Source organism: Amblyomma maculatum, chromosome 3, assembly GCF_055883805.1.
Source record: "Amblyomma maculatum isolate TAMU_Amacu chromosome 3, ASM5588380v1, whole genome shotgun sequence".
NCBI lineage: Eukaryota > Metazoa > Arthropoda > Arachnida > Ixodida > Ixodidae > Amblyomma > Amblyomma maculatum.
Window position 1 is genome coordinate 114807973 of NC_139346.1, and position 21883 is coordinate 114829855.

The 21883-nt window shown below is 48.7% G+C and overlaps 2 protein-coding genes across 4 annotated transcripts in view; one reads left to right on the forward strand and one right to left on the reverse strand.

Moving 5' to 3' along the window:
• Window positions 1-11400, reverse strand: part of LOC146195754 (KH domain-containing protein akap-1-like) — an 88231-nt gene extending 76831 nt beyond the window's left edge. Inside the window, exon 1 of one of the 2 annotated variants that reach the window (XM_084597904.1) lies at window positions 11243-11400. The gene's annotated coding sequence lies outside the window, so the exon portion shown is untranslated. The remainder of the gene's footprint in view (window positions 1-11242) is intronic. The other variant, XM_084597906.1, reaches the window with a different exon arrangement.
• A 408-nt stretch (window positions 11401-11808) lies between these two features.
• Window positions 11809-21883, forward strand: part of Atg1 (serine/threonine-protein kinase unc-51-like protein Atg1) — a 127773-nt gene continuing 117698 nt past the window's right edge. For both annotated transcript variants that reach the window (XM_084597908.1, XM_084597909.1), the window contains exon 1: window positions 11809-12427. In XM_084597908.1, coding sequence (XP_084454034.1) covers window positions 12338-12427 — 90 coding nt within the window. In that variant the 5' untranslated portion in view covers window positions 11809-12337. The remainder of the gene's footprint in view (window positions 12428-21883) is intronic.

Sequence of the window (21883 nt, forward strand, 5' to 3'; positions counted from 1 at the left end):
CGTCCAACGGATCTGAGTCAAACGCCACATGAAATTGATGCAGTGGGCAATGCGCAGCCCATGCCCACAAATTTTAGGATTTTTTTTTGGATACCCTTGTAGAAGCATGCAGCATGAAAAAAAAAAGACTGGACAAAATACACGAAACAGCGGATGTAAAGGAGCAGCAAAAAATCCAGACACTTGATTCAAGCAGAAACCTTGCTAACAGGCTACACTGGAACTGTTGGCAATAATGTTGGCAAGAGCCACACTCATGTCAACATTTTATTAAGCATGGTTGCAGTAATTTAGACCTGTTACCCAAGCTGATGACGGGAAACTCCATTTCATAATAAAAACTGACACTGGTGGGAGAACAGCCACTAGCCACTGTAATACTGGTTGACCGTTACCCGCGCTTGCAGGCTAGCAAACACAACCATGGTTTTGACACTGCAGGCAAGCCCTTTACGTGCTTCTTCAGTCTAAGGAAAGATGTGATGCAGTAGACAACCAAAGAGTGATGACGAACTGGGAGGTGTGCCGGCTTCAATTCATTCAGTTTAAACACAAGTGTAGCGTGCATACTGACCGGGATGTAGAAAAGCAATTACTGAAGGCTACAATAGACAATGCAGAGAGCTTTCCGTCAATTCATTTTTCTTGTGTCCCCATAATTACGTCTGAAACTCCCCGTCACAACAAAGGCTCGAGTTAAATTAACTGTAATAATAAATTACAGGAGTTACGGATGACTAATTTGTATATTTGAGCCCCGATGTGCTATGCATGTCCTTTTCTGCCAAAGTCAGACTGACAGAGAGCAATCCGAACTTACCCCAGACCACAGTGATACTCTGAAGTGAAAATTTTTTCTTTTAAGCATCTCTTAAAGCAGTGACAGTTAACCTGCACATCCTCCGCATTCCTCCGTTCTTGTCATGACCTCCTCCATCCACAGCAGTCAATCTCCCGGTATCCCGTTAACATTCCTTTGCCCTACCATAACCTCTTCCTTGAATCGTAGCCACCCCATAACCGCTTCCAGCGGCACCCCCATGAGTTGGGTTTGTGGGCCACCAGCATGTCCCATTCACACCCCGGAGGCTGCTTAATTCATAACTTTTTCTAGGCGGCTCCTTGAGTCACCCCAACCGGCAGCAAGAACTCCGACGGGGCACACATGCGCTCGGCGATGGGGCTGGTGTCATGGTATAATGCACTCCCCGGCGCATAGTTTGCGCCCGCCCGGTTCATAAGGCCCTTTTCAGTGAAAGCTGTTAGGTGGTTGGAAAGTGTAGCGCACGGAAGGCTGCAAGCGCATATCACGAGCTAGGGACACGTGTGAGGAGTCATGCTGAAATGGGACACTGAACCAACTCGCCCGCAAAAGTATTCTACTGAAATGGGACCCTTGACTGGTTTTTTTTCTCACACCTCGGCAATTGCCTGCTGAACTCAGATCCTGTGTGTGTCTGTACTGAGAGCATGGCTGGTAGATGTGGCATTTGAGCCCGTTGTTATTTTACTGCTGTTGTGCGGTCGGTCTATTCAAGAGGAAAAGCTGAAACAAATTCGTAGAAATACAAACTGTGTTTGCGAGTAAAACTCGTGTGCATCAGCACGCCATTCATCATTTCAAATCTAAGAGAAAACTCACCGACTGGCTGCAGTAAACACTTTCCCGAATGATCACTGAATTTGTCCCAAGAATGCTGGGCAAAGTGACTTAAGGAAGTGTTTTGGCACCGAGGGAAGCGACTTGGACAGAGACTCTAGGTAGAAAGCAAGAGGAGACAGGTTGGACTGGGTCAAGCTTTATGCTGGCCACGCTCCAAAGAACGAGTCGGTGAGACAGGAAAGGGTCTCCTTGCGGGCGAACTCTGGCCTGATGTTCCCAACCATTCAGTATTGTAGCGACCACCCTGGTAATAGTGGAAAAAGCTGTAAATAAAATAAATAAATTCAGTTGTACATTTGTGCCAGAAAAGTCCGCCCAACTGTGTCATCCCTCTAACACATCCAACCAACCACGTCTCCACGGAGGACCTGACACTGCAAAACCACCAAGTCTAACTGGCACAGTCGTCGACAGGACTGGAGTGCAGCTTTCTGCAGAAGGCGGGCGGCTTCGATGGCACAGCATACAAAAGATCGCAGCTGAATTAACATCCAAGGAGGAGATCTTGGATCGAATGCTCCAAGTCATCCAGTGGCAACGGAGGATTCTCCGAGGGCGCCACCTGGGTGGGAAGCCCAAGAATCTGATTCCAAAGCCACAACTAGGAAGCAGTGCACGATGCCAGAGTGAATCCCCCATTCCCACTCTGCTTGCCTCCATAGTGTTCAAGCCACAAAGTTAGGAAGTGACAGGTGTAACGGAGCAGTGTATATGGTTGACAATGGGGCACAAAGAAGGGTGCAGTTAGTGTCCAGAATGCGAGCATGACCGGAGGAGAGAAATCCAGCGAATTAAGGAGTGCATAAAGTCTCCCAAAATCAGTTGGTAAGTTCTCTGCAGAGACAAGAGAAGCAGCGAGCAGTGCAGTGCATTGGAGCAGGCTAGGAGTAAAACGCACCTTTCGGGAGGCGATGTTACTCAAATGTCTGATATCAGCAAGGTCACTATTGCTATACGCCCCGTGCACCGCCTACAGGGACACCACTGAAAGCCGCCTAGCGGCTGTTTTCATAAGTCTTTTCTGGACACGAATTGCTGCTGCTCATGCGTCACTGCGAGGATTGGTGATGTTGGCGGGGGCAATTTTTTTTAAGCTGCCGCCGAATTTTTTCTATGGCTGCCTGAAGCATAAAGTTAAATCTGGCTTTTGTACAAAGGTGAAAACATTGATGAGGCTGCAGCCATGTGGGAGAAACTAATGAGTACACGTGCTAGGTGCCTCCCACAAACAATCGCTAAATGACTAGCTTCATTTTTGAGCCATCCTTTTCTGTGGAAATGCTGCATCAATTGATCAATTCCTTTAACATAATTATTTTTTATTTTTCATTTACCCTGCCTTTTCATTGCAAGTTCTCTTAATATATGCTCATGGTGACGCACCTCGATCCAATATATGACATTCTGCACTATCCACCGTTACACCGTGCTTGCGTCGCTTTCTTATAGGCATATCGCTTCGTCGGCTGAATTCAAAAAAAGATTTCAGAGCAATGTCGCTAAGGGTTCCTTCTCAAAGAAAACTCGGCGTCGCCGCCATTCGCCGGGAATGAAAAGCCTGGATGGAAAATTCAGAAGCAGTGGGAATGTCCAGATTAACGCTAAATTTCTCAAGGAAGTTCCGTAACTGAATGAAGGTAATTGAGCGGAAATGAAAACTTGTCAAAGTTGAGTGTGGGAAGTAAATCTAACTCTGGGCTTTCGTGTTGCGAAACAGACACGCTTAAAAGTAGACTCGTTGAATTTGCAATGCGAACCGACAATGCAATCGCATTCTGATGCTTAAATAAGCGCTCCAATGTTTAAAAAATCCCTCACAGGAGCCAGGTCCTCATCGGCACCATGTATTATTCTATGAATAGAATAGTTTTTTTTTTCTTCTTTATTTTTAGTCATCTGTGAAGCGATGCTTTATTAATCTTATGCTGCTGTTGTCAGGCCTGCCCAATATAGTGGTGCAGTAGTTTAGTTTTAGGCACCTTCTTCCAACATTTCTGGATTAATATAACCTGGTGTAGTGAAGGACGCTTTTTCATTAGTCTAGCATTCTTATTTTGTTTTGTATAGGCTATACTGTTCTTTCTCTTCCTTGTCTTTGGTTTATCAGCACGTTCCCTCATTTTTTTGTTTCATTCTTCTGCTCCTTTTGACAGTTTTTTTTTTTTGTTCATTTTGTGGATTTTTGTGAACCTACCATTACAATCAACGTTTATAGATCCTTTTTAGTACCGTATCTCCTCAGCACGCCTGTAGGGAGCAGGCAGCCTGCTGCTACTCCGGCTGCCACCGCGCTACTGTCGACCTTTGCGCCAGGGAAGAGCACCGTCTGCTACAGAAGGGCCGTGCTCCACTGAGCTTCTGAACTGAGCTGAAGAGTTGCTCGCGCTTTGCGAGATTATTATCTGCACTTTATAGGTTTACGGATTTGAGTGCTGTGACAGTAAGAAAGATTGCTGCTTAGAAAAAAATGGGTGTCTGCGATAATTATCGCTTTGGGCAGAACAATCACTTTTTTGCGTGTGCATTTCGCAATTTGGTTTTAATACCTGCGCACATATACATGCACGTATATGTGCAAACAATGACAGGTACTACCATTTGCTCCAACATTTAAGGGTGATTCAGTCTTGCCAGTCACGTTAGGTGTTAAGTGATATGCTGTGCGGGTACTCCGGTCGAAAATAAGTCGGCACTGTAGTTGTAGTCTGCGTCGAGTTTCTGAAATAATAGGGACCTGCATAAAAGAAATCGTACCGTGGTAATCCTTAGTTCCTATTGATTGATGACCGATTGGTTTGTGGTAGACGATGGAGAGTTAACGAAATCGCTGAAACTAATTGAACGCAGAATTAAAGGATTTGAAAAAAAAAAAAACATGAAAAAAAAAAGGGGGTTCAAAGGTGTCAGCATGCTCAGAATGGAAGCCAATGCTCTATGATGATAAAGAAGTAAATTTCAGTGTTCAATTGATTAATCAAATAAGTGAAATAGCTGAAAAAAATAAAATGAGAACTGCATTATGAGGTGTACTGCTCAAAATGGAAAGACAATGTTAGCAGATGCTAAGTATAAGCGAGTAAAAATTGTAAAAACAAAAAAATGTTTGCAAAACGCTATAGCATGCTAACAGCGGAGCATCAGTGTCCCCCTTATTTATAGATTTTCCGACGTGATCTAGGTGCATTGCATTGGAAGCAAGTGCATACTCGCTATGATCACTCCTTTTTCATCGCGTTCTGTACAAATGAATATTTTCCTCATCATTGTTTTAAGCAATAACAGACATGCCACCCAGAAAAAAAAAATTGCGTGAGGTGTACGTGTGAAGCCTTTGACAGTTGATGCCATCTGAACCCGAGGCTTGAGGCGATTAAAGACCTGCAGGCCTTATAAAGGATCGACACACCCCCTGTTGTTAGGATATATTCTAACCTGACAGGTCTTGTATACTTTCATAAGAGCTTTTGGCGCTTTCTTCACCCCTTTCTTAAATTGGGTAATTTGTTTTTTTCTGCCAGCTAAAAACGGTACGAATCAGCCAGCATCTTCAAACTAGGCGCCGCGAAGTGCACTTTTTTCATGGGTTAATATAGTGCACTTTATCTTTTCTGAGCCTTCATTATTTTCGAACGCTTTACACCCCTTTTATCTTTAATACAGAAATTCTTAATATTTGTGGTAGACAGTCCGTCCAAAATGTGCACAATCACCTCTACATCTCTTAGCGAAGTGGTTGTCAGATCTATATGGACAACATGGAGATCAGTTGTCCGCGGGCAGATATCCCGCAACTAATGATTTCGTGGACTGCGGCATTAGCTCTATATTCCAGAATGAAAAAAAAAATTGTTTTTTCTCTTTTAGGCCAGCGTAGACCACCTTGCGACTGGGACCTCGTTTTCTTTTTTATTATTACTATTAGTCCTTTTAATTCACTCTTAAATTTTTTTTTTAATTGTGAGCTTTTGCTCACTTTTATTTATTTTTATTTGCCTTCAAGTCCCGTAAAGCTTTTACTGGTATGGGCTCCCTCTCCTTTTTTAATGTTTTTTATTAGTTGTTCGAGGTCAAATAAAATGGGTGAAATGGGCTTAGCCGTAACGATGGATTGGATTGTGGCGATGACACGTTTCATAGCGTATACAGACGAAAATGGGTGAAACGCAACAAAGCGAGCGCTTACCATATTCGCTTTGTAAAGCTTAAGCGCTTGAGGAAAAGGACAAATATTTAGAGATGCTGCTCTTAACAAGCACCGCTTATGGGCCATTAAATGCATGTATCACGCGCTTAGAGCACCATGTTTAATTCTTTAAATTTCTTACCTGACACTCATATCAGTTCTTACTATACACTCAACACCTAATAATGACTTCAAAAACTAGTGCCATAAAAATATGCAGCATTGCACTAAGTAAATTAACTATTAAAGATTTACTCAGTTACTAACATAAAATATTTTTCTTGTAACTTAACGCAAATAACAGTGATCTTCAGGAAATGCATGATGATGCGCTGATATGTGAAAAGCCACTGAGGCTGAAACAAAACAGTGTCGGTGGGTCCTTGTGCGTCAACTGGCGATAGTCGAAGAGCTGTGCAAGATGAGGGTGCAGAAGCAACGCTCACGAAGAGTGGAGACTTTGCCATTGGAGAGAGCTCAGAGCGGCTCCATTTCTACAAGTGCAGGAGTGCCAGTCAGGCATTGCATACTGGTCAGGAATTCATGTCAGCTGAGACAAACCGCAGCCAAACTGAATGTCAGAGTCCTGCAGACTGCAGCGCGAAGATCACTGGTGCCGTGGCGCCCAATGCTGTGCTTGTGACCGAAGCTGAAGGTGATCAATGGTCTTTGACTGCCGACTGAGAGATTCTTGACACAACCGGTCATATCATTGCCACTGAAGGCACTCATTGCCACTGAAGGCACTGAGGACTCCTGCACAGATTTGCAGGAGCATGACACGAGTAGTTCATTAGAAGCAAATGCCAAGTGCAACGCTTTGTTGACAGAGTCGCAGTTGCCTAAGAGTGCTGATCACTTAACCAGCACAGATTCAGGCGGTGCCATCGCCGAGTCATTGCAGTGCAAAGTGGCCTGCACCGGTGACGACTCGGGCCTCCTGCCTCACCGTGAGCGGAGCACAGAGACACCATCACGGCCCATGATGCTTCGCCACTTGCACCATGATTCTGGTGCATTTGTACATAGATGTCAGTCCAAGAGGCCCCGAGTCTGCCGCAAAGAAGCTTTTCAGTTATCAGCGATACGCACGAAGGAACACTACGACTATGTGCATATTCTGTCCAACGTGATGGCATGCGGTCTGCGCGCGGAAAGGTCACGAGTACAAGTGTGAGGGACCCTGGAGGCTGAGAGACGTGCATTACGGTTACGTCTAAATTGTGAAGCGAGCTTTGAAACTATGCGCAGACTTTTATCACACTGTACTAGCGCAGAGAAGGGGAGGAAGTCCAAGTTCTGCTCTGAAGGCCAAGCACTTAACCACGGAAACAGTTGGTCTTACGATCAGTTTGTTAAGCAGGTTAAGCCTGCACCTAAACCGATGAAGCTGCCATACAAAGTGGCCCCCTATTACTCGCTAAACCAGGCTGCTTGAAGAAAAAAAGGGAAGCAGGAAAAAGAGTAATGGCGATTTCTACTAGTTGTGCCTGAGAAGCTTTTCTTGTGCCGTGATGAAAAGTTTGAATTAAAATGGTTGATCTAGGTAGGCCGGACTGCAGCCCTTTTAACTTGATCTGCTGGCCAGAGTCAGATCGCACCAGAATTTCTCGTTGGTGATGTTGTCAATTTAGAAAGTCGCAGTTTTTTCTTTTTGCCTGTTTTTAGTTGTTTTAGAAATGTCGGCAGAGGAGATTGGGGAATGAAGTTCTTTCGCACTAGTAAATCTCAGTGCGTCGATCAGGCAACATTTACAGCGTGCGAGCACCAGTTGCAAAGTGCCGCACACACGCCTATTTATCAACTGCAACACACTTTGCGCTACGAAGTTTCCTCAATTTCAGGGACTGGTCCAGCATTATTACTTCTGCTGTGCGATCTGCATGTTTCATTGGTCGACCAAGGCCGATTCGATCTGTAGTGGTTTAGGTTGCTCGCTCTGTTCAGATTCAGCCACTCGGCTCCAATCGACCAGTGGAATTCACTATTGTAAGCTTTAAAATGCCAAGGGTAATTATGAAATATATAGATAAAGATAAGAAAGAAAGAACACCTAACAAGCCTTGAGCCTCAGTCTTTAAGATTTACCCGAGTGCGTTAACCACCGCACCCCACTGAGCACTGAATTTTAGTTTAGTTTATGGGGTTTTACGTCCCAAAGTAACTCAGGCTATGAGAAACGCTGCAGTGGAGGGCTCCAGAAATTTCGACCACCTGGAGTTCTTTAACGTGCACTGACATCGCACAGCACACGGGCGCCTTGCTTTTCACATCCACCAAAAAACGGCCGCCGAGGCAGAGATTCGATCCCGCATCCTTGAGTATAGTAGTCGAGCGCCCTAACCCTTGCGCCACACCAGTGGGGCTGAGCACCGAATTGGTCGGTATTATTATCACTTGTGTAGCGTGAGTGTGCTTTTCTACAGATATTGTTCTCAAGCAGTGAAACTGCCATCATTAAACAGCTGCCCCCTAAGTGAGCTGAACCCCATGGCCTGCTGTTAGGCGTCACTGATGTCCCATATTTATAATAAACATCATATTTTGAACAGGTACCTCTGACTATTCTAATTTCCCAATGTTTGCTACATTGTTGTCGTCCAAATACACGCACATTTCTTACTAGACACAGAGTTACCTGGCCTATCAATTTGTGGCATAATACGGACTTTAGCCACACATGTGCTCAGAGAAGCAGCGAGACGCTGACAAGTAAGCCACGTAATGTGTAAACACCTAAGCAAGCGTTCAACTGAGGGCAGACTGGTTTGTTCGTATCAAGAGAAACAACAGCACAAGAAAGGAACTGTGCAAACCAGGCCCTTGCCACCACGCACGGTTCACCCCTTGCTATATTTAAAAGTGCCCGTAAGTGGCAGTTTTTACTTGTCAGTTGTGACAGTCGCTTGGCAATGTTAGTGGCCACACCCACTGCTTTTGTTTGCTGGTGGTGCTGCCATCTAGTTGGTGATTGGACTTTCTTGAGCTGCCTTGGCCTTAAAGACTGAGGTAGCTGGAGAGCAGGCCAGCGCTCCCAGTGAAAACTCGGTAGCGGAGCTCGGGAAAAGGATCTATGGTTGGTGCCAACGAAGCAACGGCCACAGACAGCAGTAGATTTGACTTCTGCTGCTGCACGCTGCTTGCCACACACTGGCAATCCTTGGAGTCAGGTGTAACTGAGTTCGAATCACAGTGGTAAGGAAAAACAAATGCCTTGAACTTCGAATCGAAGTATGTCAGCAACAAATGCATCTTTTGCTACCAGGCAAGTGACATCATAATCATGAAAATGAGCAATATGTAATTTGTTAACAGAAATATTGCATTAGAACCTGTCACCAGCGCCGCTTTAGGCCGGCTATGAGAAGCTTGTCGAATGGAACCATTAAACAGGAGCTGTTAAAACCATAATTTTCCGCCAGCCCGTCAACCTCAAGCAGCAGTTTGTGCAAACAGGACATGGTCCTCAACTGCATCAATGATTACTGCAGGTATCCACTTAGAAAAGAAAAGATAGAGGTATTTTTCAGACATCCCTGTTTTCCAGTGACTTTCCATCATTGCCTTCAAAAGCAAAAATGAAAAACTTCCCAAAATATTAATGAAAACGACCATAGCACCTCTCAGGTCTTCCGTCAACAGTTTGGTATAATGTGTAAAACAGAAATCAATAGGCTCTACAAGCAATAACCCGACCACCCCTTTTAAAATCCATATATTGGCACGAACTTGATAAGACATCATATAATGAAGAGAGAATATAAATGAAGAGTCCTCAATTATTCTGCAGCTAATAAAAATTTCAAGGGCCGCAAATGATTTGAAAAAGTTTGGAATAATTAATCTATTAACCTAGAAGCAGTTCTAATTAAGCGATAAAAATAACACTGTAATCACGGTTTAAAACATGGCGCAAGTGCGCGACACCAAGGGATAAGTTCCTCCTCAAAGACAAAAATGAAATCAACGGCCACGCTGATGGATGATCACTACTATATATACAGTCAATGCAACACAAAACCAGCGAGTTAACGGCAAGCAGGTCAGCACACGAGTACGAATTCCTGAATGTGGGCAAAAATAAAAAAAAAAATAAAACCTAAAGTACAGGAAGTGCAAAGCTCGTTCGCAACGGAACACGTGCTTCTTATCAATAAGCACGCTGTGCTTGCCGCGGCCAGCACAAATTATTTGAACGAGCCGCTCACATGGCTATTCAGCAATGGTTAAGTAGTAAGTCTTTATATCAGGTTCTTCGCCGTTACTCTCGCCTCCTAAGTCGCCGCGGCCGGCACCAGGAAGGCGGACGAATGACCTCCGGCATGGGAAGGGCAAGCGGGCAAGGGAGGCTACGGTCACCCAGGTCGCGACAAAAGAACGGACGGAAACGACGGCCGGCAAGCAAAAGAAGCCAAACGCGTCATGCCGAATGATTTTCCGGAAGCAGCACACTCAATAAGTGCACGCCGCCGCAACGTGCGCGATCGCGCCAGATGTTGACACAGCGGTCCGTAGCATGTGCGGAGACTTCGAGCGAAGGGTGCCCGCTACAGGGTGCAAGGACAACGGGCACCGACCGGGCCCACACAGGCGTCGCAGGCCAACTCCGTTCGCAACCGCGGAACGATGCGGCTACCGGACCGTGCTGGACCCGATGGACGCCGACGCCACAAAAACGCGTTAAAAAATAAAATAAAGAACCAATGCGTCGCTGAAGCTATTTATAGCCGACCGCGAGCGTTTAAGATCGCCGGGAAGGGTAGCACGCCGATGGAAGCGAAGAGGCAACGGTGACGATGGCTTACAAGAGCCAACAGCGGCGGAAAAAAACCCCTCGGCAGAAACGCCACCTGACCGAAACTTGCTCGGGCATGTCCACAGATGACAGCGCGGAGCGCACGCGACACGAAACTGCCTCATACGAGCAGTGCACTTCAGCGACATACTCGCCCCTCAAACGGCTCCCGTTGACCCGAAAAACAGGGCCAGCTTCAACGGAAACGCCAACCTGCTCGCGCCTGTCACACGTAAAGCGGACCGCCGCACGCACAAATGTGAAACCTGGCGGCCCATATGATTCAGCTGGTAGGGAAGCAGCGCGTAGTCGCCACGCGACGAAGGCGAGCTCGGGCCTTCGATTGTCAACATTGCGGAGCAAATGCGGCAGGCCTAGCTCAGGGCCGCAGCGCCGCACCACAATCGAACTGGGTCGGTCTCGCGAGTGCCGCCCCGAAAGCGGCCTGCCAAGACAGCGATCGGGACCTTTCCGGCTCCGTACGAGCGCCGAGCAGCAAGCGAGCACAACGAATGGTCAGGCTTAGCCGGACCAAAACACAATATGGTGGCCTTTTCGTAGCGCCGGACTCGACGCAGACGCTGCCTGGACGGTTACTTACCTAAACGGGAAGGAAAGGATGACGCTGGGCCGCAACAACGACGACAGACGAGGTAACTCCGGATGTCTCGGTGCTCTTAGTGATGCCTTAGCACGCCGATGCGCCTGCAGATCGTTCCCCACGTGGCTAGCAACTCTGTCGCCATGAGAAAATGTTTCGTCTCGCGGATTCTCGCTGCAGACGGGAACACATGTTCCGGCGCAAGAACACCGTTATCTTTTTTTTTAAGGCAAAAATGAAAGTAAAAAAAATAATTTGAGCACAATATAAATAGTATGCGAGCATGAGGAATAAGTATTTTTTTGTTCCTGACTCATGCTGTCTTGGTTTCAAAATATTTGTTATCTTTGTTGTCGTTTGTTCTCGCCAATACGAGCACGCTCTGAAGTCACCATATAAAACATTATATTTTATTAGAAAAAATATTATTATTCAAAATGCAACCTAATATTATTGGCTGTACTCTGAGTGCTACTTTAGAGGCATTTATGCTAAATCCAAAAGCGCACTACATTGCGCGCGGATGGCTTGTGGCGCTACGGTCGCTTGTACAAGAAACGCTCGTAACGCAAGCGCTGCAAATGGATGAAAGAGTGTGCTGCGGTCGCGTGTATTTCGCGCAGTGATGTGAATCATGGCTGCTCAGTCGGAGCTTCGTGTGTGATCGCGTTGGACGATGGTGATTCCTGTGTTACCGCGAGGTGTTGTGCGGGCCCTTGATCGCTAGAAAAAAAAAAAAAAAATAACTGCACCGTCCTTCTCCTTCGCAACGTGCAGCACAATATCGTCTGTGGATTAAATGAATGAATAAGAAACCAAGCGAAGAGGACGCGTTACGTGATCACCATTGTCACAGACGAGCGCGCTCAGTGCGTTGTGCCTCCTTTTTCTTTGAACTGCGAGTCGCAATGGTGCCGTCATAGCGCCGAGCGACCGCTACTGATGCCGCAGCAGCGATGGGCCTCGGATACGCGAGCGTCGGCTGCTGCTCTAGGCCTAACAAAGCTCTCTGTGTGGGACAAAGGCGTACTCCTCTGACAGCTGACTGCCAGCAGCAGCGAGCCTGACGCGTCGGGACGCGTCCAGCCTCACGCCATGGAGACGGTCGGAGACTACGAGTACAACACCAAGGATTTGATCGGCCACGGCGCCTTCGCGGTCGTCTACAAGGGCCGCTACAAGACGGTAAGCACCTACACTCTTCGAACGCGCCCTGTCGCTTATTGACGTCTGCTTTTGGCGATGCGCGGCTGTCCCTTTAACAACCTCCTCGCCCCCCGATCCCGTCCCTTTAAATACTTGCTCTCAGCAGTCTGGATGGTTTTCCTCACTTCGTAGCACGCACAACAGTGCGGAGAGAGCGTACTAACCCATTGGTGCCAATTTTTGCTGCTCTTTGCGCACGCTTGAGGGTCCCGGCGCAAGTAAACATGCACGGGCCTGTCCATTGTGTGCTGCGGACGCTCGCTTGCGTCTCGCGCAACCTACGGGTTGATCGTCCAGCGTCAGCCACTAGCCCGACGTCAAGTACGTCGCCTTGTCCAGGCCATGCAGGATGCGCACTGCTGCTGCCGCGCTGTTGTTTTCCTTCGAGGCGGGCCGATGCATGCTCCGCAGCAGCAGCGCGGTGTCCGCAGCGCGTGAACCAGGCGACCCGTCCTCCTCCCCCCCCCCCCCCCCCCCCCCTCTCTCGCTGCTCGTGTCGGCGCAGCGTGAGCTGCCTAATCTATCAGCTGATACATGCGTGATCCAGCCGGTCCACCGGCCGACCCCGATCCCTTGCATGCTCGAGTTTCGCCAGAGCGCTGTTGTCGTGGGCCGTCTCTTGCCGTTCGTTGTGGCCGGATTTCGCTTCCGCGCTGTCTCGGCACTCGATACAGAACGCTTTGCGGCGCGGATGCCCGATTTCCTTTGTTAGCCGGCTACGAGCGCCCATCGCGGCTTTAAGCGGTCGGTGAGGCGGCGTTTGTCTGGTTGCTAGCTCGGCAGCTGTGTGACGAGCCGGGTTTCTTCGCTCACGGAGCTACCCGCGTTAAGAATCGGTTTACCTTGGTCTTTCTTTTTTTTTCCAGAAGAACAGGGATATGTGACTCACTTGAACCAGCATGGGTGATTGTAACTGGAACAAAGGAAAACGGCGACTGCGGCTAACGCGCAGGCTGGTCTTCAGTGGGAACTGATCGATCGACTAAAGCGCTATGCAGCATGGTGAAAGTCACATTTGCAAATGTTTCGAGCTTTTAGCCCAGTAAGACTTGTGCATGGCGCGCACTGTGAGACTAAATATCAGTCAAGAGGCGAGGCAACAAAGCTTTTGTGGTCCGTAGCTAGTATGCCGCGTTATCAGTAGGTCCTCGCTCAAGGGCCGCGATTGTTTTTACATTGACCCGCTCTCGGTGCTCCTCGATGTTTTTTTGCCAGCACGACGCCAGGCCATGCGGCTTCTTTGGGACGCTACCGTCGCGGCGGTGTGCGTCAATGAAAGATCAATCACTCGGAAGCGCGTTGCACCGTTCAGTGAAGAAACATGAAAACGAATCGTCTGGTCTTGCACATTCTCTGATGACGCGCATAAGTGCTACCCTTGTATCATGCCGTACAGTCTGCCGTTTTTGACGCGTTTTGTGCGCGGGCAGTGATGCTTCGTCGATGATAGCAATTTATGGCGCGCGTCCGCGCGAGTCGCTTGTCGAGCGCTAGTTTTCCAGCCCCCTTCAAGCGACGGGCTTTGCGCTTCGTGTAGTGTGAGAGGTGACTGTGTGTGTGTGTGGGGGGGGGGGGGGGGGGGGGGGAGGACATCAACGAGCCTATGTTCATTCCTCTCCATTTGGGCTGTTAGAAAGAAACAAAGAGACAGCGCGAACGCTGTGTGCGTTTGTTTTCCATGGCGGCGGATACCCAGCTGTGTTTGTGTGTGTGGGCTTTGTTCTGTTTTTCTTACCGCATGATTACCGCTACAGGAAATGGAAAGATAAGGACAGCAGCTGTCGCAGTGGGTAATTTCGCACGCCGCAGCTTAGCGCACTTCTTTTCAGGCAGGAAACGTGAGACCTCTGGGCTATGCACGGAGTGCCGGCCGTTGACTGTAGGGCGAGCCGATCAATCGCATTGCTTCGGGCGCTGGTCGGAGACGCAGCCCGAATCGTAGCCGGAGCTTCTTCCCAGCCGTGGTTTCAGTTCCCCTTTCGCTAGACGCGCTGGATAGCCCTTCTGAACGTCATTCTTGCGATTCTCACAATAGTTGGCGACGGTCGGCAATGCAATGTCGTGCGTATAATGCGTCACTGAAAAAGGCTTTCAATTGTCGGGTGATGTACCGGGAGCTTGATACGGCTCCTCTAATGGGAAAGGTGGGCAGTTCGGAATGCAGCGCTTCGTTTTGAGGTTCCGGCGCGCGGGTATGCGAAGGACACGGTCGGAAGACTCGACGAAGGTCGCCACGGGAGCGTCATGTTGGCGGTATAATAACTTTCGACTTTGTTCGTGGTGAAGTGTTTTGCTGTTCTCAGTGTACTGTTTATCATGTAGAGTAGTTTTTCTTTTTCTTCTTCTTTTCTGCGTCTGGGGCGGCAGCACGCTGTCTACTCAACACAAAAGGAATAATGTAAATCATGTCGTTACCCCCCCCCCCCCCCCCCCCCCTTAATGCGCTTGGCAGCTGTGGCCAAGGATGCGGGATCGAATCCCGGCCGCTTTTCGATGGGGGCGAAACGGAGTGGCGTCCGTGCGCTGGAGGTGTTCGAAATTTCCGGAGTCCTCCACTATGGCGTCTCTCATAGCCCCCGATCGTATCATCATTAGAAGAGGCCTCGTTACAGTACTGTAGCCGTGTGCCTCTGCGTTTTCTAAATAGCTTGCGTCCACGTTGTGTTTACTGTGAGATCACTGCGCGCGGCCAAGTGCGGCGGAAGCTTGCGGGAACGTGCCTTCCTGGGTAGTGAAAGACATTTATTGGCTCAAAAGAGCATTCACAGGGAGGTATGATTGGACCAGCCCTTGAGAGGCCAGTCCTCACAAGCACTAGGTGGGGTCCTTAGTACGGGACTCCAGTGGCGTCGGTCGCTACCCGGGCGCGCTCAACCAAAGCCTTTTGGGCCTGTAGGTCAGAGCATCCGAGCAGGGTCGCCTCCCAGTCCTCCCGGGTGGGGTTGGGATCAGGAGGGATAACGTGGTTGGAGGGGTAGGCCCACACCACGTGGTAAATGTCCGAAGACTTCTCCGCACAGTGCGGACAGCTGCCCGAGAAAGAGTGGTCGACCGTCGAAGTGTTTGAGAGCTGCCGGGCACAGCAAAGTATTTGTATAAAAGCGGAGCAGAAGCCGCTCCTCCGCCTTTGAGAGGACTTTACACGGGCGTGGATGAATGCCGTGGCCAGATTGATATAGTAGAACAATATCTTTGAAAGAATAAGCTAAAGTGAATTCGAATTCCTGATCATCTGGGTCGGAGGAAAACGCCCAGTAACAGAGCGCGCGGGCGGTGGCGTCAGCTGCCTCATTTCCCTCAAGGCCCATGTGAGCAGGAGCCCAAATGATATCCCGGTGAGCGGGCTCCCCGGTGTAGACGTTGTTTTGGAGAAGGTGACAGGCTAGGTGCGGTACCCAGCTCTGCTGGACGTTTCGACAGGCCCCCCGCGAGTCGGAAATAATTGTTTTGAAAATGGGATAAGCTCCAGCTAATGCAATGGCGACTTTCTCCGCATGTGTTATGTTACGGGCTCGAAAAGTAAGCACGTTCACTATAGTTCGGATTGGTGGACGACTTCAGCCGTATACCATCCCCCATGGTGGGGACCGCAGGCGTCCACGTAGAATGCGCCGGGGTTCGATCCATAGTGACGAGCCAGGGCTTCCGCCCGCGCCAGGTCACCGGCCATTACGGTCCTCACGGGTCATGTTTGCGGGAAGAGGGCGCACGTGGAGAGCGCATCTCCACTGAGGTGGAATGCGTACACGCTCTTCCATGAGAGTGGTGTGTTGGATGGGCGCGATTTCATTGCGAGATGTCGAGTGGGGGGAACGCTCGAGAAGTAACAGCGAGTTCTCCAGACACCCGGTGTGCGCCTCCTCCTCAGCCATTCTTGCCGGTAGACGGAAGAAGAAAGCAAACCCTTCCTCGCTCAGATGTGGGAGCAGACTGCTCACCAACTCATTGGCACGCCAGTAAACACGCCAATGCTGCGTTTCAGTTGGTCAGAAGGTAAGGACGAGATCCCTAAGTGGCGACGTCACCGGTACCGTAACTGTTGCAGCCGTCATTCCCGCAGGGCTCCAAAGATACTGCCCTCGCTGCGTGGCTCGTTACCGAAAACCATGTCGGAAGCGATGCCTTGTCAGTTCTTCTGCTCAAGTGCGCAGAACTATTTTTTCCAGAGAGTGACGGCCGTTTCTCTCAGAGCGCCGTCCGTGGGCGAGGCCGCGCTCAACAAGGACGACGTGGCTAAAAAAGTTAGTGCATGATGCAACTAGCGCGGCTCCCCTTCGGGGTTTTCCGTCATGCCATGCGCCCGGTTCCTTCCTGGCAGTTCCACGCCGGGGTTTGTTTGGTTCCACTTTGATGAGGCTGCGGCCCTGTCTGGTTTCTTGAACAGGCGTTCCCAGCACCTTGTAAACTGGCGACACGGTTGATCTCCTGGTCAGATCTCCGTGACTTACCTTTCCTGGCTCCTTGGCTAGGAAGCCAGGAAAGGTAAGGCCTGTGTCTCCCGAAAGCTGGAGGGCTTCGAAGCGCAAGGGTCATTCCACGACAGAATATATTCCTGAAGACTACGGGGACGAGCTCAACAAATTCACTCAAAATATCGCCCCCCTCCCGTTCTCTCGCATTTAACTGCATCGTTCGTAACTATACTGCAAATCGTCCCTCGGATTTATGTAACCTTGTAAACGATACGACAGAGAAACACAGCGTGGCGTACGTCGTTTACAAGTCCCATGCTCCGAGTACCCGGTCTCATATATCGGCGAAAAAAAAAAAAAAAAAAAAAAAAAACTCAATCAGCGAACCAGACAGTACAGGAACGACTCTCGGTTAATGAACTCGGACAACAGTCCCCTCGCAGAGCACTGCGAACCCGCTGACCATAGAATCGGCTTCGAGGAAGCGAGCGGGAACACGTCTGGTTCATCCGACTCACAGCGGCGACAGTGAATAGGAAGTCGAGAGCGCTACCCTCCTCCGCTTGCGCCAACGGGCTACGCCACGTGTCGGGAAAGGAGAAGCGAAGGCCGCTGCCTGCTGCGGCTGGGATGCACATCGGTACCTGCTGATGAAGTCCAGAAATGTAGGTTCGAATAAAATGTTGGCTTGGTAGAGGTTTTCTCCAACTCCAACTTTTCTGAAAGTCGCCACCGAGCGGGGTCCAGGCACCTGGGGAGAGGAGGATTCCGATAATACGGAAAGGGTCAACCAGAGGTCAACCTCTGGTCGTGTGGAAGGTGTGTTGCACCCCATTGTGTGCGTCCCCATAGAAATGCAGGTGCGAGCGGGCGGGAAGACATAACTCGTGTCGAGTAGTTTTTTTCCAGTGGTTGTAGATGGTTCCGCTTTTCGAAGCGCTCTCATAGGACAGCGGCAGCGCTAGTTGGGGGCATGAAGACTGGACTCGACAGCGTTTCCATGCTTCCTGTGGCGGGTCGAGCGAGTTGACTGGACCCGAGGGCATTTACATGTACCTAGTAACCGGTTTTAGTCTCGACAACTCAATTAGCCTGGCAGTTAGCGAGTGGACATGCGAATATGCTTTGGACGAAAGCAGGTGTACAGTCTGTCAGTAATTTGAGCCGTTGGGGGCTTGCTTCTGAGCACGGTACTTCTGCATTCATGGAAGTGCTTCTCCTTGGACGGCGAAAAATCTTACCTTCGGAAGATTTGAAGCATTGTGGGAAAGCATCACGAACCATACCGTGTGATTCCGAAGCAAACCTTCTGGGCTCTAAACTTGTGACAAGGACTGTCTTTCTACGGTGCATAATGAGTTTTTGAGTGATGGCACCTTAGTAAATGGGCCCCTGATGTTGTCTTTCCTCGAAACCTTGCTTAACAGATTAACCCTTTGAGGCCCCATTTCTTGATTGGGTATGATTCATTGGGTGACTGTTAGCGAATATCTTATTGGTTGTTGTCCCCAGCGAGTGCTGAGTAATGGGATTTAAAACGAGCTGTTTTTTTCGGACAGAGGGCTGGTTTCGCCAGGTCACACTACGAGTCAAATAGGAATAAGCTTTCTCCTTGCTTGTATCTATCTACTTTATCATCAACATAGTTCCTTAATTCTATAAGATTCAAATAGTAAGGGAGTAATTACTCATTGCGTCCACCTAAGGGCAGCCATACGGCTACAAAGGCTAAATATTTGACTAACTTCATTCCCACTTCGAGTTATAGATCAATTCGCTCTCACCCTACCGTCTGATCTGCTGACCGTCCTCGTTAGCTCAGTCGGTAGAGCGACTGCCCCGGAAAGGCAGAGGTGCCGGGTTCGATTCCTGGATCAGGATGAATTTTTCTTTAATTGCGAAGTTTCTGAGAAAGCTGTTTAGCTTTCCTTTGTAGCTGTATGGCTGCCCTTGGGTGGATGCAATGAGTAATTACTTCCTTATTACAAATCTACTCCACCTTGGGGGATTCCCCTAAATATTTGACCAAGATTCAGATAGAAAACCAACTACTGGTGTTTGGGTTTTAGCATCTCACTACGCGTCGACAATTGTTATGAGGGACGCCCAAGTTGGACTCCCGATAATTCCGATCGCTTGAAATTCTTAAAGGGCGACTATGAGTTTTTTTGTTGTTTTTTTAGCATTCCGAGTTCACAATCACTTCACATTTCTTGGAGTCCCCTCTCTCTGCTTTTTAAATAACATGCAAGAGTGTTTTAAATGAAACAAAAACCGAAAGTTGGTTTCGGTCAACCTATAATGTCCGATCCGATGACGTCACGGATAGAGACACAAAACTTACTTTTGCGCGTTTAGTGGCTAAGCTGACGGCTTAAGTCACAGCTGGGGTTCGTGTTTTCTAAGGATAACCAAGATAAACTGTACCAAACTAGTGGTTATGCTGGGTTTAGTCACGTTAAACCTCTGCAGGGGTTCTTTTGTTGTTGTTTTTTCGTTTCCCGCAGCGTATTATAGTTCTTTTTTGTTATTATGCATTCTTGCTTCTGCGTTAAATCCTTTTTTTTTTTTTTTTTTTTTTCATATATGAGCATTGCCAGCTAACGCTCGCTGCCGCCCTCACATCAGCGACGGTCGCGTTCGGTTGGTTGCCTAATGGCCGGAGCACTCCTTAACGCGAAGCTGATTGTCATTCGGCTGCCTCCTTCCGCCTTTAGTAGAGTGCGACCCCACAGTGTCCCGTCAACAGCGTTAGCTCGCGTGTAGTCGGCAGTAGTGTAGCCGAGGTCGTCGGCTCGAGTGGCCTAAACTGCCGTCGTTTGTGTCCCGAACACGGTGCCCAGCGAAGCGGATCGTGTTAGTCACTGTCGGCAACCGCCACATCATGGCTGACACATTTGGAATCGTGGGAGGACATCGTCGCGCTGCTGCGCTTACGGCGTCAAGTCTCGTTCACCTGCCCCTGCGGTGCTACGTAAGAATGCAGGCTGCATAGAATGGCCGTCACTTCGCAATTGAAGGGGAAGCCATTACGTTAGAAAAAGGTTACTACACGGTTGGTACTGATTTATATGAGTTGTAACTGTACGCTCAGTGGCCGCGTGTGTGAAAGAGGATGAATGTCGGTTGCTCGGGGTTTAGAAGGTGCTCTCGATGCACGATGTGCTACCACGATATCCTTAGGTCATCGCGTGTGCGCGAAGCGTGGCGAGGACATGTCATCTTGTCAACGCCAAAGCGCTATCGCCATTTGCTGCCTTCCACGTTTGTCGTTACTTGCACACTGCTTTTTGTTCTCTTCGTGCCGCCCACGCTGCGTGTCGTGTCGTCCCCGCAGGCGTCCCACCATTCCCTTCTCCTGCACATTGCCGTCTAGGACGAACACTTGATGTGCTCTCTCAGCAGCTAAACCAAGGCGTTGTAGAAAAAAAAGTGGTTCCGAAAGGCTGATATTGGTCCAGCAGGACTGTGACGTCACCCCCACTCCCTGGTATCAGCTGGCGCCAGTGGCTTCACTTGGGCCTCTTGGCTTGCCGTGACGTCACCGATAAAAAACAAGTCTAAAAATATTGATGGCTGGACGTTCTGCTCCTTGCATTGAACTCTCAGGCTTTCTACTTGGAAATCCCGGCTTCACCACATATGCAGGATTCGAACCATCTCAGGCTTTCTACTTGGAAATCCCGGCTTCACCGCATATGCAGGATTCGAACCATCTTTAGCGAGGCTCCCATCCAACGGCGACATAACTGCTCTACCCCCGGGTGTGGTAGAAAAGTAGAAATCCTTGTGACAATGGAATTTATTATTACCATTTCTAGATGCATATTTCAAGATCCTCTTTATGCCCTCTGGCGGCATATCAGTAACGCCATACATGGGCTCGAAATGAAAGGGGCCATATACTCTATGCAAAGTATACTCGGGCCTGACTGGTGTATGATTCTTTTTTTTTTCTTTTTTTTTTTTCTTTTTTTTTTTACGAAAACAGCTCTTAAAAAGGGATACAGGGACAATATAGGACAAATGCTGAATAAGCACATATTATATCTACTGCGGAGCTCGCAAGAAACGCCGACGGCTAAAAACAGAATGGCATCCTGTTGTCGCTGTTTCCATATCAGCCTCCGCAATAGCATCTCTTGTCAGAGCCACGTGTATGCAAAGGTTCGACGTATGTCAGTGCCCGATCCGGACAAAATGTGTTCTTTGAATCCGGTGATGAGAGAAGCGACTTTAGTGCTTTATCGATCCTCAATATAGCTTTGTTGTATGGGCTGTGACCAGTTTCTAATGCGATAGCATACCACCCCTGATTTCGTCGTTGTCTGTGTAAACAGTGTGCCAGCCTCGTTGATATGCTTTGTTGTGGGAAGCCAAACAAAGTCCGGAATTGCAGTACAGGGTCGTGGTAGAACGAGAGGAAGAAGATGGCTACACGGTGTGAAAGAGCACTGAAAAAGAGTATGGGGGGGGAGGGGGGGGGGGGGAGCCTCAGTTTGCAGGTCGAGCCAACGTTTCGACAAGTGGACTTGTCTTCGTCTGGGCAGGATCCGTTTGCCCAGACGAAGACAAGTCCACTTGTCGAAACGTTGGCTCGACCTGCAAACTGAGGCTTCCCCCCTCTACACTTGTTCAGTGCTCGTTAGTAGAAGGTTGTGTTATACTTTGTCGTGCGTTGTTATGACTTACGTATGACCCAGCATAATTTACATGATTTAGTATAGCACGATTGCAGTAACTTACCACGGCTTACCATGCCTGCTGTGACTTACCGCGACACTACGAGCTAGGCGACAGGTACAGTCGACCGCCAGACAAAGGTATTCAGTGAGCCGTATTGAAGCTTCCGCACTTTTTCTTTTTTTTTCTGCGAGCGCTGCAGTGTGCACATGGAATTGTTTTCAACTCTTGTTTCTGTACACCCTTGCATCTGTCCAGATTTTTTTTTTTTTGAACTATTTTCGGTAAATAAAGGCCTTGTATACTTTTATTTTCACATCCACACTTCCTCATCTACCGC